Here is a 17,495-nt window from a genome sequence, read left to right as displayed (position 1 = left end):
TTGTTTTTTAGATTCCATTCACATGAAATATCATTTTCTATCTTTCACTTTCAGTGTGTGTATGTCTTCGCTAATGAGGTGTATGTATGCAACAGGCACAATATAATTGCTTCTTTAACTGAACTTTCCAGAATTAAGATCATTTACATTCAGGATTGTTATAGAGAGGTACATACTAATTCCTGTCATTTTATTTTGATGCTAATGTTTTATTTGTTCCTAATTATCATTTGCTTATCTGCTCTTCTAGTGCGATTCTTTTTTTCTCTTCTATGCTCTTTTCATTATGTTTATCTTCCTTTTCTGTTTATAGGACTGCTTTAAGTATCTTCTGAAATCCTGGCTTAGTTTTCATGTCCTCTAACTTGTGCTCACCTTGAAAGGTCTTTATTTCTTCATCCATTCTGAAGGATACCTCTTCTGTATTTAGTAATCTAGATTGGCACTTATTCTAGTTCAGGGCTTAAAATATCTCATTCCATGCCCTCCTGACCTTTAGAGTTTCTTCTTAGAAATCTATTGTTATATTGATGGGTTATCTTTTATCAGTAACCTGTAAGTTCTGTCTTGGACTTTTTAAAATCCTTTATTTTTTCCAAATTGTTGGCGTTTTAACTATAACAAGTTGCGAACTAGATCTTTATTGGTCATGTTTACTTAGTGTTCTAAATCCCTTCAATATCCACCTGTCCATCTCCTTTCCAAGAGTAGAGAAATTTTGTGCTATTATTGAAATAAGTAAGTTTTGGATACCATTAGCCTGTATTGCTACTTCATTCAGACTCATGAATCTTAAACTTGGTCTTTAAATGCTATTTCAGAGCTCTTATAAATTCTTTTCACAGTTTCTTTTCTTGATTACTGTCTAAAAGTCCTATTTTCTTCACTTCAAATGTGAGCCCTAATATTCTTTCTTCTGTTTCATCAAGTCTATTGGTGAGGGTTTCCACTGATTTTTTTTTTTTAACTTACTGAGTTTTACACTTTCAAAATTTCTGTTTGCTTGTTATTTCTGAATTTCAATTGAAATGCTCCACTATATCCTCTTTTGATTGTTTATTTGTATCTTCTTTTAATGCATTGATCATTATTTTTCAATCGAGTTTTAAGTTCCTTGTCCAGAATTTCCTCCACTTTGATATTGAAGAATTCAGTTATTTGAGAGTTATAAACTTTTAGAGATGTCTCCTTGCCTTGTTTTTATGTTGAGATTTTCACATCTATTGGAGAGGATATCTCTTCCTGCTAAGAGCCACAGCCAGGTAATATGATGCATGGCATTTTTGGTTGAAAGGTGACGCCAGCAAGCCATTGAGATGATATGATTATGTTAAGATCTGCATTCATATGGATATTGGACTCCTGCTGTCCACCTCGGCCTGCTATGGAACTCCTGGAGAGTTCCCATTGGTTGGGGAAGTGCGGTAGGAGGGAATTCCGGAGGAGGGACTTCCTGTTGGGGTCCAGGAGAACACCGCGTGGGTTGGTCGGCAATCTTCCTGGGAGTGTACAGGGCATTGGCGGCAGTTTCAAAAATAAAGTTTGTTCCTGCTTGAGTGGCTCGTGATTTTGTGCCCAGCCAGACTGCGGCATCTTCCATTTTTATTTGGGGGTATTTTAGTGTTGCACTTTCTCTTTATGATGTGCTCTCAGATCACAATGTATATTGGTATCAAAGCACCCACTCCACCTGTTCAAAGTGCTGTGTTTAATCAGCAGCACTTTGAGAAGAGAGATAACCTCCAGTGACAGTGACAGCTTAAAACAAACCATATACCAACATATGTTAAAAAAAAAGTGAAAATTATTGTCTATCACTTTACCACCCAAAGAGAAGAAATGCAAAGTAATAATATGGAATAGGCTGAAAGATTAGGCAAGAAAGGAAGCAAATTAATATTAAACTACATAGAAAAAAAAGAAAAGAGATGAAAAAACAAAACAGAAAAAAACCAAAAGAGATCAAAACAAAAAAGGTGGGAACAATTTAGAGAAGAGAGGCAGAAGATGAGTAAGAAAAAAAATAGGAAGAGGAAAATGGAGAAAGAGTAAAGAAAAGAAAAATCAAATTGATGAATTTGAAAAATATATGAAAATTAGACAAAAGCATGAAATAACAAATAATGAGTATAAACAAAAAAACCCAACACAGAAGACAATAGAGCAAAATTAAAAACAAACATGGAAAAGACTAACATCATCCTTAGCTACAGTATTTAAGACAGGCAGCTCTCAGGGACTTTGGTTTTGGAATCCACCAAGTATTAATTATGGGTATGACAAATGCCCAGACCTCAGTGACATATCCTTTGATTGTCTCTGGGCATGGGAGCAACTGAAACCAATCAGATCTGCACTGGGGTGGGGATTTGCATATTTTTTTCCAGGTCTAAATCAACAACTTCATCAAATAAACTATGCAGAACTCAGGCTCAGAGCTTATTCACACAGTTTTCACCCTGCTCTCCTCTAGTGTGACTGGGGTGGCTGTAGTAGCTCTGAAGTGCACTGGGAAGAGGCAGATCTTGTGACTGAACAGTGGGGACTGTGTTGGGTGTTCCCAGCCCAGCAGATGGATTCCTCCCTGGTGTGAGAAGCTGGTGGGTTTTTGTGCCCAGGAGCCTTTCCTGTGTACAAAGAAGCACTCAAGCCCAGGTGGTAGAGCATGCCACACTCTGTTTTTGCTGTTCGCCATGGCGGCTTGGCAACCTTTGGCTCACAGCAACTTCATTGTGTATTTTATTCAGAGGGTTTCCTTCAAAGTTGTTTTCTTGTGACAACATAAACTGCAATATCCAGTGGAAATGAGAATGCAGAGATTTATATTCCCAAAGTTACAAGCTTAGGTATTTATATTCCCAAAGTTACAAGCTTAGACGGGTTTCCTCCATACAGCTCTCTGGATGTAAATTTTAAAAAGTGAGGCATTTCTCTGCACCATACTGGTACATAGTTCCCGGATCAGCAAAGCTCAAACTGATGGTCTCTTCTGAACCTGATTCCCTCACAATTTTCTCAACTGTGTCTCTCTCTCTTTCCCTTTGTTCGACATCTGCGCCTGCCTTGCCTCAGTGCCCCAGATGCAGGTTTGGCACATATGAAGTCTTTTGCATTCTCTGTTCCCATAATCAGAATTTCTGAGTCTCTGTTAGGTCCCTGAGGATCCAATATTAAACCTCAGAATACACCCTCAGCCACACACCTGAGTATTTGCCCTTCAGCTCTTTGAATTTTACAAAATTCAGAAGAACTAGGAATTGCAGCTGGCTTCTACTTCACTATCTTAATTCATAAACATTTTTTCTTTTCTTATGATTTTGAAATTTCAGAAAACACTCTGAATTTTGATTTTTATGAATCAAAATTTAATATTTCTAACAATCTGTTAAAGATTTTCTGACCATTCAGGAAGGACAATTAATTATTAAATCTGTTAGTTTCCTGATCACTGGATAACATAAATGTACATTTCTATATAAAAGTTAAATTATATTCATCACATATATCCATGGAATATTTTAGCAGGTGATGAGTCCAACCTAATATACACCTGTGGATAAGATGCTGGTACTCATGATATTATGGGGAAAATATTAAGGTTAGGTGCTAAGAAGTTGACTAAAACAATAAAAACAGAATTTGTAAAGGCCAAAACCTTATTTAAATACATCAAAAATTAAAGAAAACTAAACAGGGATCAAAATAAGTGTATGTTCTATGAAATGGATGAAGAATAGGCAGCAGATGTTCAAATGCCATTATTCACAGTATCCTTCACACCTTGATGGATCAACAACAGTGTGATCCAAGAAGAGAGTCACCAGCAATCATATTCACATGGGTGGAGACAGACAGAGGACCACAGGGTTTAGGGACCAGAACATTAGATAGAAACCACAACTGATCTGAAGGAAGTAGAATGACAAAGAGTAAAGCATCTGACTAGGTGATATGGGGTAAGATTGTAATTCTGACACAAATACATAAACTTGCATTTTCTGATGTTGGGTTTTTTTTTTCTTTTTCTTTTCTTTCTTTCTTTTTTTTTTTTTTTTGAGTGGGGGTACCAGAGATTGAACTCAGGGGCACTCAACCACGGAGCCACATCCCCAGCCCAATTCTGTATTTTCATTTAGACACAGGGTCTCACTGAGCTGCTTAGCACCTTGCTTTTGCTGAGGCTGTCTTTGAACTCTCGATCTTCCTGCCTTGGCTTCCTGATGGCTTTACTAAGTAAGTTTTCGGTTCAGCATATATTTTACAGCAGCTTTAACATCCTTATTCCTCAAGCTATAGATGATAGGATTCAACATGGGGATCACTTCCCCATAAAACAAAGGAATAAGCTTGTCTGAAGTTCGCAACTTGTCTTCCCCAGTCAGGTCTTGGGACTTGGGTTTTGCATACATAAAGAAGATGGTACCAAAGAATATGATCACCACAGTCAGATGAGCTGAGCAGGTAGAAAAGGCCTTGCGTCTCCCTGTGGCTGAGTTCATTCTCAAGATGGTGTAGAGGATAAACACATAGGAGAAGAAAATGACCAGCAGAGGGAGAACCAGGAAGGCCGTATTTGACATTGACATGGTAATAATATTGAGGGATATATCAGCACAAGCCAGCTTGAGGACAGCTAAGATTTCACATGTGAAGTGATTGATAATGTTTGTCCCACAGAAAGGCAGTCTCATGGCAAGAGAGGTTTGCACAGCTGAATTGACTCCACCAGACAGCCATGATACAGAGGCCATCAGTGCACACACCCCTTTGCTCATGATGATGGGGTACCTCAGAGGGTTACAGATGGCCACATAGCGATCAAAAGCCATCATGGCAAGGAGAAAACATTCTGTGGATCCCATGGCAAATACAAAGAACATCTGCAGTGCACATCCAGAGAAGGAAATGTTTCTTTTCTTTGAGATTAAACTCACCAGTATTGAGGGAACTGAACAAGATGTGTAGCAGATATCCAGGAAGGAGAGGTTGCCCAGGAAGAAGTACATGGGAGTGTGAAGACGGGAATCAAAGATGCTTAATATGATCAGAACACCATTGCCACTGAGAATCACTAGGTACATAATTAGAACCAGAGCCGAGAAGCTCATCTCAAATTTGGGGTAACCAGAGAGTCCTAGAAGAATGAATTCTCTCACAAATGTTGCATTTGTCCTATCCATATCTCAGCTTTAGGATGTCAAAGGCAGATTGGCTTAAATTTTTTTTATGGCCAAACTATAAATGTGACAAATTTCATGAATAAACATTGTAGGATGAAAGAGAGAGTGTTTCAAAAGTGTCATTCAGTTATCTTCAACAGTGTCTGTGCCTAAACTACAATATCCTGTGACAGGATACTGAGGATTTCTCTGTCCTGTCTGGAATATGTGAAGATATATCTAGGATCCTGTATCTATATGAGAAGATATGTCTAGGATCAGAAGCAAATTAGGTAGCAATACTCCTATCATTGAGAACAGTCCTAGTTGACTTTTCTAAAAGCCCCAGAATATTGCAAGCTATAAACCTGACTACTTCATTTCATCAAGCACAGGAAGAGAACAGTGGAGAAAGGAACAGACAACAAAGACTAGAATTTTAACCCCTGATCAACAAGAATTTTCACAGTTTAAAGCAGGTTTGATTTTCAAGCATATTTCTTAATCTACCTAAAATTCTGAATCTCTTCTGAGTTAAATGTGTATTTTCATAAGGGCAACCATTACATCATAGCACGTTGAACCATGTATACAGTAATGTAATATCAGTTCAAAGTTAAAGTTAATTGTTGATTTCACAGAAACAATTCACTCTTTCTATTTAATCATATAGGTCACAAGCACCGTGTAGACTAACTCTTCATGTGATGGAGAATCTGTGGAAAACACTACATACTCTCTCTTTACACATTTTATTTTATGACTTAAGAATTACCCTTGATTTATTTGTTTAAGTGAATGTGAGGAAACAGTAATAATGCTTAAGTATATTTTCATATATGTATGGCATGTAATACTTCACAAAAGGCAGACAAACAGACCCCTTATCCCATAATTTTTATCAAATGTGAAAGACAGGATGCAGCAAAGATTAACCATGCAATAAGTATAAAATGGAACACTACACTAGCTTTTTGGCAATGAGATCTAAAATTCTATGTGCTACAACTTAAATAGGTTACTACATCTTGTTTTGACAAAGAGCACAGTCTGATTTTTTCTCTCTTGATGGAATAATAAATAATCCACTACTTCAGACATTCAAATTTTTATGCACATGTAAATCACCTGAGAATTTTGTTAAAACATAAATTCTCTTTTAGTAGGACTGGAGGATGTCCTGTGAATTTGCATTTCTAATAAACTTCCACAGGCTGTGATAAAGTAGCTGGTATGAGGACAGGTTTTCAGAAGCAAGATGTTAGTTTCCTTAGTGTGATTGGCAGATCATCGAGATGTTTTTGATCCCAATAGATATTCTTTTGCATTATTACATGGGCTGTTTTAACAACCTGGAAAAGACCAAGGTGATTATATTTTGCATTGTCCGTAAACTGCAGAGCCACATATTGTTGCTGTTCAGTATATTACAGAAATGAATATTTTTGAAACACAAATTTATATAAAAGGATAAATCTTTTGCCAGACATTATTACTGATAGCTTAATTCAGCACAATCCTTACAATCGATGAAAGGATAGAAAAAGTATGACCCATCACGTCTGCCAATAAAGGTGCACAGTTCAGCCAGGGAAAGAGGAAAAAATTCATGGCACCATTTAATATGGCATATGATTCAATCATATAGCGTATGATTCAATCATGTGTCCAGGGTGAATTTTATAAGAACTCTCAGAGGGAGGCTAAGGAGAAACAAGTAAAGATAGAATTCTGAAAGAAGTTCCAATTTAGGCAGATCTGAAGAAATAGAAAATAAAGGAAGAATGTCTGACATTAAAAAAAAGAAAAAAGAAAAGAATACCCCAAATAGAAACAGACTGAGCAACATTTAGGATCAGCAGGATCATAGCACCTGCTTTTCAAACACGGAGTTTCTGCGGAGGACTGGTGGGAAACACAGCTAAAAGCACATGAGGCTGGTGTATACAAAGCTTCAAAAGTCAGACAAAGAATTTGACAATCTTTTGGATAAGGAAGGAGCCTGTTAGGAGAAACAAAGCACTAAGTGAATGTTTAGACCTTGATGTTAGCTACCCTCGAAACTTGACATCACAGGATTCAGTTTATGGGGTTTTTGAGCAGAAATATGACATAAGAAAGTTGAGAGATCTAGATTAATTAGGTTGTCGGTATTTGCTAACTACCAAATGCACACAAAAATCATCTTTTCATAATCAGCACCATCTTTTAGGTTAACCCACTCAACTTTCACTCCAATATGCAGTTCATTTTGTGAAGAGAGGTGGGAAAATTTCTCTCTAGTGCATGATGTCTTGTAGTCAGAAGCGAAACCAGACACAGAAATTCTCACTTCAGAAATAATTTATAGAACACCAAGTAGAAATTTTCAACCTTGATGAGAGGCACAGATGAAAGAATATTGGATTCCCACATGAGCAATGAGAGCTTTTTGTCTCAAACCAATTTTTAATCTTTATTCACTCAGTGTAACACCAGCACTACCCCCAAAATTTCTTAAGTAGAAAAAAGTCACCAAAATAATTTAGCTCACAGATTCCTATGTATCAGATATTGCACTTGACATTAGCTCACTTGCTTGAAATCACACAGCTAATGTATTAGCAGATCCAAAACCCAAAACCCATTCTCTTTCAACTACTTTCATGTCTGGGAAGTTGCATTAAAATCTTTACAAAATCTTTACAAAAAAATGGTTGGTGATACAAATAAACTGAGATAAAGGCAAGACTTAACTGTAAGCAGTGAACAATGGAAAGAAAAAATGGTCACTTTCAAGGTCTTAATTTCTAATCACAGAGGTTTTGAGGAACGTGGGATTGATCATATATCTCAGAACATGACACTTTTTGTGCAATGTTTTTATGCTCATTCTATGCTACTTGTTAAGATAAGTCAATATCTTACTGAAGTGGAGTTCAGATATTGGTCAAGGGATGCCATAGATGAGGGACATGAGCACTCTGACCAGCCCACCATGAATGCCAAAGGAAGGTAACAGCAAGACACGGACTTACCAGAAAGTGTGGCAATGTTCCAGATCCAGCCCTTTTGGGGTACAGGACCAGGGAGCCTGTTGAACTCCTCTTTCAGACAGATGTGACTATGACACATGTTATCATGCTAAGCCACTTCTGCACCTGCTCTCTGTTGTCCCGTCCCAGGCAGAAACTCCTTCACAGATCCAGTTTACCTTGAGCCAGACTTGTTATGCTGTCTTTGGTTTTCTTCTGCTCTCAGCACTTTAATTGGGTCACTTTCTATATTGAAAGATAACAAGAGACATGGGAAACCACTTTGCTTATTTTGCTCCTTCCTGTACAACTATGGCCTGACATACTGGCTGCACATAGTAGATGAATTTTGACTGAATAGGTATAAGACTTACTTTCTAAATTCCTAAGGAATTTACTGCACAGCATTTATGGACTCATGTTCAGGAAAACTTAATAGGCCCACATTGTTCTCTCACTTCTTTCTTTCTATCAGTATTAATAAGTAGATATCTAATAAGAACAAGCTTAAGCACCAAAAAATATATGGTATCACCTAAGTCACTGGAACACTTATGCTTAACCTAGTGAAAATATTGGGAATTAGTTACAAAACTTCTTAGTTTGAGGTTCTTTTTTTTGCTTCTAACATACAGGCTCAGGTTTTCATTTGTACAACAGAGATAGAAATCTCTACCTTACTTACCTCACAATTCGTTTTCAGAGAAATTCAGATACATGCAGAAACTGCTTTATGAATTCACCAAGATGGGACAGATTATAATAATGATAATATTAAACCATAAATCTATTCAGTACTAATAAATTTGTATATACATTACCGAATTTTTACTCACATTGTAAATTCATATTTAGTACTATTCCTAATTTTGAATGAAAATTTATGGTTTCAAGATATTCAGAACTCACCTTTATAATGATACAGTATTTCTACCTAGTATAAGAAATAACTACATTTTCCTTAACATTCATGCCAGACATATGATTTAAGGTCAGGTTCAAGAATTGATGCCCAATTCCACAGATATGAAGAGTAAATATGTGTTGTGCAACAATTATTATAATTGTTCCCCAATTCCCAAAGCAATTTAAGGTGGTAGTGAGACTTCTGTATAATGGAGAAATTTCTGATGCATTGGGGACAGTGTCCCATCCTCCTAAAAGTGGTGCTGAGAATATTCTGTGGCTGAACTATAGCTCAAAAAGGAATCAACATTCCTCTGCCCTTATCACTTTTAGGAGAGGAAATGTTCATCAAAATGCATTGCAAAATGTGAGCACTTTTTAGTTTAAAATATACCTACTAAGCAAAGTTAATTCAGAGTTTAGTAATTCAAATCGTAACTACTAAAATACATAATTGAAAAATGACCTAGTTATTATTAAGAAATAAAACAAATATTTAGCATGAATTCAATTCATAATCATTTCACTTTTCAGCTCATATTTGTTCATTCTTCTTGATAAATTTTCCATTCAGGATGCCATCACCAGTGATAGCACATTTAATAAATAAACTCACAAGACAAAAGTGAATCCATAGTTTAAGGCCACAAAAGGTTTTTTTAAAGTCCCTAATGAAAGTTTGGGGCATAAGTTCAGACAGGAGGAGAGAACATTACCTAAATAATATTTTCAAATGTCTACTATAGAGGGTATATATTAATACTTTGATTATTATAGTATTTTTTGAACAGATCTCACAATTTACTATAAAACAGTCAGACTCTGGAATGCAAAATATTTACTTTAAAAGCAGGAACAGTATTTATGCATGCACTTATATTCACTCAGCATAAAACCAGCACCACCCCCAAAATTTCTTAAGCAGAAAAAAAGTCACCAAAATAATTTAGCTTACATATTCCTATGTATCAGATATTGCACTTGACATTAGCTCACTTGCTTGAAATCACATTAAACACACCTGAGTACACATGATAATGAACTGTATATGCACTTTATATAAAAATAGAAATATGTCAAGATTTTTTTCTAAGATCACAGAAGTTCAGAGTCAGAAACCTATAAAAATCATTAAGAATTTCTTTCTAAAGATGAATAAATGTAGGTTAAAAATAAAAATAGTATTTCCAAGTAATTATTACTATTTGACTTAGGAAGAATTTAAAAAAAATGTTTTTTCATGCCTCTGAAGAGCTAGATAACAATAACAATGATGCATATGAAGTTTTACCAATTCTCAGAAGATAGCTAATGCAAAAGTAATACAGTCTGAAAATAAAGTCCCTAGGGGTCTGAAAGGTCCCTGTGTAGGGCATAAACTGTAAGAAACCTTAATTTATGGACCTGAAGTGAGATGATCAAAGTAGAGCTTGTCTACATCTATCATAAAACTTCTCTTCAGAATTCAGAGAAGGACCAGAACCAACAAATTGGAGCCTTTATTCCCTCTTTGGAAGTGGCCTTTTGGGGGCATAAGATGAGAGGGCATGCAGGCATTCAAACAGTGCAGCCATGTGTGAAAAAAATAGGTATCCTGTCTCCTCAAGAGCTGGGAACATACCTGCAAGTTCTGCTTGTCAGTAGAAAGGTTAGAGACTAAAAGCAGTTAAGAGCTGTCCATAGAAACTATCCAGAAAAAGCCAGAGTTAGCTTGTGCATTACATTGGCCACTGTCTTGTTTCCAGGTGGACAACAGTAAATCTTGATTGAGAGTAACACTTGTTTTGGATCTAGATTTGCATACCTGGCCAGTAAAGTGACTGCCAATATTAGGACCCAGAGCAAGCGTATGATTTTAATTTGCTTATCTAGTTAAGGCACTCCATATAAAATTCAACAATGGCTTGCAAAGCATCACAAACAATAGTTATCATATATGCCCATCCACAAAAAAAGTAAGCTAATGAAAATTAAAAGCTCAATTTGAAAAAACTGGAAGATGTTAAGAGACTAAAGGGAAGACTTTGCAAAACTGAGGGAAGAATATTAAAATCTATATGGAATATATGGAATTAGAAGGAAATCAACATTGTATATGTTGAACTTTGTGGTTCAGCGTAACATTTCTATCCAAGGGAGGATAATCTGGAAAAAATAAATGAAGAATGGAAAGAATGGGAAGCAATTGCCAATAAAAGCAGAATCTAGAGGGGATCCTTGTCCTGCTCCATCTGAAGTAGTTTAGAGGGTGCTAGTACATACCTGGTGTTCTCCTGGGGAAATTAACATTTGGGGTACATGGTATATGCTCAAATTCTACTCAAGGAATGAGAAGCTAATGGCAAAAAAAAAAAAAAAAGGTACATGTATAAGCTAACAGCGACTAAAACATTGTAAAATACAGTTGCTTAAAATTGGCCTGGGATCAAGCACAGTGGTGGATACCTATAATCTCAGGGACTCTGAAGGCTGAGGAGGAAACATCATGAGTTCAAAGCCAACCTCAGCAAAGGCGAGGCACTAAGCAATTCAAAATACAAAATAGGGCTGCACATGTGGCTCAGGGGTTTAGTGATCCTGAGTTCAATCCTTGGTACAAAAAAAAAAAAAAAAAAAAAAATTGGCCTGGCCTGGGAAGTAAAAACTAAACTTTCATAATTCTCATTTTAGTTCTGAAATTTCTTCCTCCATCAGGACCATGTCCTATATTTTTACTAATATCTCACACAAGTACACACTCTGGAATCTCAAGTGCTCTGTAAAAGACAATATCTCTAGTAATTAGAGAAATGCAAATCAAAACTACTCTAAGATTTCATCTCACGCCAGTCAGAGGCAATTATCAAGAATACAGACAACAAATAAATGTTGGCAAGGATGTGGGGGGAAAGACACACTCATACATTACTGGTGAGACTGAAAATTGGTGCAATATGGAGATTTCTTAGGAAACTTGGAATGGAACCAACATTTGTCTCAGCTGTTCCACTCCTCAGTCTATACTCAAAGGACATAAAATCTGCATACTGTAGCAATGCAGCCACATCAATGTTCATAGCAGCTCAATTCACAATAGCTAAACAATGGAAGCAACCTAGATGACCTTCAATAGATGAATGGTTAAAGAAACTGTTTATATATTCCATATATAAACAATGGAATATTTCTCAGCATTAAAAGAGAATAAAATTATGGCATTTGCAGGTCAATGGATGGAGTTGTAGAATACCATGCTAAGCAAAAAAAAAAGCCAATCCCCCAAAACCAAAGGCCAAAAGTTCTCTCTTTTAAGTGAATACTGATCCATAACAGGGATGGGAAAACCATCGGAAATAATGGAGGAATTGGGGTAAAGAGGAGGGAGGGGAGGGAGGCTGCATGGGGGAAGGAAAGATGGTGGAATGAGATGGACATCATTATCCTAGGTACATGTATGAGTACACATAGGGTGTGACTATATATTGTATATAACCATAGAAATGTAAAGTTGTGCTACAACTGTGTACAATGAATTAAAATGCATTCGGATGTCATATATACCTAATTAAAATGAATTAATTAATTTCAAAAGTTTTTTAAAAAGATCCAATTCTTTGTAAATATACAGTACTTACTTTTAAAATGTGACCTCTCTTGAAACTTAGAAAATCAAATAACATCTATCCTGAATTATCTTACAGTAACTGTCCAGTGGAATGAGAAATGTTGGATTTCATATGGCTCATGTTCCTATATGGCAGACACCATTCTTTTCCATCATTGTCCTATTGCTTCAATGGCAAAGGCATCATTCATATCAGAACTTACAGGTTGCAGAAGATGTATTCTATTGAACAACAATGTGAATGGTAGCAATTGGATTGTTGCCAAATAGTGTAAATCCACATAATTAATATATTCAGGATATAACTACATTAAATAATGTGTTTGGTTGGTTGGTTGGGGTACTGGAAATTAAACCCAGGGGTGCTTTTACCACTAAGCTACATTGCAAGTCCTTTTTAATTTTTAGTCAGAGTCTCTCTAAGCTTCTGAAGGTCTCACTAAGTGACTGAGACTGGCATCAAACTTGGTATTGCACTCCCTCACCCTCCTAAGTGGCTGGGATTTCAGTCATACACCACTAATCTGGCAAATAATATGTATAATATGATGTAGTCATGTCAATGATTTGCCTCAAAATAACCTGGAGAAAGGAGATACGTGGGTATGATTAATGACAAGATGACCATTTGTTGGTAATTATTTAATTTGTAAATCTCTGTACAGAGTTTATTAAATTGTTCTTTTGCAAAATATTTAAAAATGAACATTACCAGGAGGTTTGAGAAAAATGTACATATAAATGTAAATATTTCTGTGTTATATATACAGAGAAAAACAGAGAGACTGTGACATAAATCTTTGAGTAAATTCATATTACAGTGTTTAAAGTAAATAATATGACCTTTATGGACATAATTTTGCCAGAAATAGAAATGTTCATAGTATACGGTCTATTCATTTCACTTCTTAGAATTGATAAAATTTGTATATTTAAAAGATAAGCAAACCCAAGTGCTTATAATACAAATATTAATAAATCAAAATAAAAACCTAATGAATATATGACTCCTAGTTAATCACAAAATGTTTAAAGTGAGTGTTTTGGGAGATGGCTAAAAGTGCAGTACTTCTTTTTTCTTATGCATTGATTTTTTTGGAAATTTAAAAAATATGAATTTACTGGAGATTTTCTAATATTCCAGAGTATGATTTATTTTCCATTCTGTGAGCTCTCTGATCATTGATTAACATGAGCACAATTGTCTATATCAAAGCCAGATTGCATCCACTCATACATATCTATGGTATATCCCAGAAGGTGATGAGTTCAACCTGATATAAGCTTGCACACAAGATGCAGATTCTTAGTGTTAGGGGGGAAAATTAAGGTTAGGTTCTAAGGAGTTGGCTAAAATAATGGAAATAATATTATTTTACAGGTCGAAATCTTATTTAAATAGGTCAAACATTAAACACAACTAAACAAGATCAAATATGAATATGGGGCCTGCAAAATAGAAGGAGGAGGGGCACCAGATGTTCAAGGGCCATCATTTCCATAGTCTTCGTCACGCCTTGTGGGTCAACACCAACAAAATCCAACAGAGGAGAGAAACCAGCAGCCAAAGGTGCTCCGCAGTAACAATATTCAGCTCTGTGGGACAGTCACAGTGCAGCAGGATTTAGGGATCAAAGTGGATAGAAACCAGGATTGATGCAGGAAGGGGGTTGGCAAAGAGCAGAGAATCTAAGTAGGAGATATGGAGAGAGGTTGTGTTCTTCCCACAAATAACAAAAGGAAACTTGAATGGGAAAATGAAGTAAAAAAACCCAGCCATCATAATGAGCTAAGAGGTCATGGGAAATCTGGATAGCACAGCCCAAATTTAGCCTGTACTTAACATCAGACTTCTTAATGAGCAATGTACTAAATAAATAAATAAAGTCATTCTATATTTATCAAGGAATTTCCCTTTATTGTAAAATAACAAGAACTGATCTTCATTTTACAATCACTAACACTTTTTGTCACTCTTTCTGAGCCTGAGAGAATACCTCAGGCAGATTTGAAATGCTTCTGTTTATTTCTGGTCTGCAATACCCACCCACCCACCTCTCTCCACTAAACTAGCTTCTCTGCTAGTCTGCATCCTTCAGACCTCCTTAGGCTTTCACTCATCAAGCCAGAAGCCAGACTCTCCTTCCTTTGTAAGCTCTCAAAATCTTAAGGGGCTCTTCTCAGCCTCTTCACTAGGCTTCAGTGGGAAGAGGTTCTCTCCTCTCACTGGGACAATAGTGAAATAGCTCCCAACATTCATTTTGCACTACATATTTCTTCTGGCCTGATCTCTTTACATAGATATTAGAGGTATATCAAGAAGGATGTGATTTATATTAATGGGGCAAATTTTACAGAGGGCAACCTGAATTTAGTAATTATTAGTTTAGAATAAGAGATGCTAACTATTAACTTTCAGTACTTGATATACAGTCTCAGTTTCAGTTCTGAAATTTGAAGACAGTATGATGCTGGTACTATGTCAATTGTTTTTTTCCAAGTGATTGAAATTATATGACATTAAGAACTGGATTTTACTGATTTATTTCCTACAAGTAAGATAAGTATGGTTTAAAAAGAATGAATATCTCTCCAAATTCATTTAGCTAGAATTGGAGAATTTATGCTCTTGTCTCCGTTTCCAAAGCTTAAAGATGACTGTTCTCTGCTGATTCACACAGTCCACTAGGAAAACTCTCTTTAGGCATCAACAAGAATGGGATTCAAATGGGATTCACGGTGTTTATGAGATTTTGATCATGACATGTTGGAAACAGAGTTTGTAGCAAATTGTGTTTCTCAACCATTCTTGCTGAACAAGGATAATGAAGACAGAATAAAATATTTCTTCCTAGGATTTTACCAAAATATTCCCATCAATTTACCCATGAGTCCATCTTGTACCTCTTGCATTTTCAGATAGTTTTACTGAATAGTTTTTTGGTTTAGCATATGTTTTACAGCAGCTTTAACATCCTTATTCCTCAAGCTATAGATGATAGGATTCAACATGGGGATCACTTCCCCATAAAACAAAGGAATAAGCTTGTCTGAAGTTCGCAACTTGTCTTCCCGATTCAGATTTTGGGACTTGGGTTTTGCATACATAAAGAAGATGGTACCAAAGAATATGATCACTACAGTCAGATGTGCTGAGCAGGTAGAAAAAGCCTTGCGTCTCCCTGTGGCTGAGTTCATTCTCAAGATGGTGTAGAGGATAAACATGTAGGAGAAGAATATGACCAGCAGAGGGAGAACCAGGAAGATAATATTTGCTATTGACATGGTAATAATATTGAGGGATATATCAGCACAAGCCAGCTTGAGGACAGCTAAGATCTCACATGTGAAGTGATTGATAATGTTCGTCCCACAGAAAGGCAGTCTCATGGCAAGAGAGGTTTGCACAGCTGAATTGATTCCACCAGACAGCCATGATACAGAGGCCATCAATATACACACCCTCTTGCTCATGATGATGGGGTACCTCAGAGGGTGACAGATGGCCACATAGCGATCAAAAGCCATCATACCAAGAAGTAAACATTCTGTGGATCCCATTGCAAATACAAAGAACATCTGCAGTGTACATCCAGAGAAGGAAATGTTTCTTTTCTTTGAGATTAAACTCACCAGTATTGAGGGAACTGAACAAGATGTGTAGCAGATATCCAGGAAGGAGAGGTTGCCCAGGAAGAAGTACATGGGAGTGTGAAGACGGGAATCAAAGATGCTTAATATGATCAGAACACCATTGCCACTGAGAATCACTAGGTACATAATTAGAACCAGAGCCGAGAAGCTCATCTCAAATTTGGGGTAACCAGAGAGTCCTAGAAGAATGAATTCTCTCACAAATGTTGCATTTGTCCTATCCATATCTCAGCTTTAGGATGTCAAAGGCAGATTGGCTTAAATGTTTTTATGGCCAAACTATAAATGTGACAAATTTCATGAATAAACATTGTAGGATGAAAGAGAGAGTGTTTCAAAAGTGTCATTCAGTTATCTTCAACAGTGTCTGTGCCTAAACTACAATATCCTGTGACAGGATACTGAGGATTTCTCTGTCCTGTCTGGAATATGTGAAGATATATCTAGGATCCTGTATCTATATGAGAAGATATATCTAGGATCAGAAGCAAATTAGGTAGCAATACTCCTATCATTAAGAACAGTCCTAGTTGACTTTTCTAAAAGCCCCAGAATATTGCAAGCTATAAACCTGACTACTTCATTTCATCAAGCACAGGGAGAGAACAGTGGAGAAAGCAACAGACAACAAAGACTAGAATTTTAACCCCTGATCAACAGGAATTTTCACAATTTAAAGCAGGTTTGACTTTTATGCATATTTCTTTACCTACCTAAAATTCGAAATCTCTTCTGAGTTAAATGTGTATTTTCATAAGGACAACCATTACAGCATAGCACGTTGAACCAAGTATACAGTAAGGTAATATCAGTTCAAAGTTAAAGTTAATTGTTGATTTCACAGAAACAATTCACTCTTTCTATTTAATTGTATAGGACACAAGCACTATGAAGACTAACTCTGCGTGTGATGGAGAATCTGTGGAAAACCCTACAAATTCTCTCTCTTCACATGTTTTCTTTAATGACTAAGAATTACCCTTAATTTATTTGTTTTAGTGAATGTGAGGAAACAATAATAATAATTGAGTATATTTGCATATACATATGGCATTAATACTTCACAAAAGGCAGACAAACAGACCCCTTTTCCCATAATTTTTATCAAAAGTGAAAGACAGGATGTAGCAAAGATTTTCCATGCAATAAGTATAAAAT

At 36.2% G+C, this 17,495-nt stretch overlaps 2 protein-coding genes across 2 annotated transcripts; both read right to left on the bottom strand.

The window, feature by feature from the left end:
- Positions 1–4,229: 4,229 nt before the first annotated feature.
- LOC143390804 (olfactory receptor 13C3-like) lies at positions 4,230–5,205 on the bottom strand. The gene has a single exon (XM_076843231.1). It carries the CDS (start codon positions 5,178–5,180, stop codon positions 4,230–4,232), a length of 951 nt encoding a protein of 316 aa, XP_076699346.1. The 5' UTR covers positions 5,181–5,205.
- A 10,403-nt stretch (positions 5,206–15,608) lies between these two features.
- On the bottom strand, positions 15,609–16,587 carry LOC143390803 (olfactory receptor 13C3-like). The gene has a single exon (XM_076843230.1). The coding sequence runs from the start codon at positions 16,560–16,562 to the stop codon at positions 15,609–15,611; it is 954 nt and encodes a 317-aa protein (XP_076699345.1). The 5' UTR covers positions 16,563–16,587.
- Between the last annotated feature and the right edge of the window lie 908 nt (positions 16,588–17,495).

This window comes from Callospermophilus lateralis, chromosome 2, assembly GCF_048772815.1.
Source record: "Callospermophilus lateralis isolate mCalLat2 chromosome 2, mCalLat2.hap1, whole genome shotgun sequence".
In the NCBI taxonomy this organism is placed as follows: Eukaryota; Metazoa; Chordata; class Mammalia; order Rodentia; family Sciuridae; genus Callospermophilus; species Callospermophilus lateralis.
The sequence above is the reverse complement of the archived record's forward strand: the minus strand, read 5'-3'. Positions and strand labels throughout refer to the sequence as shown.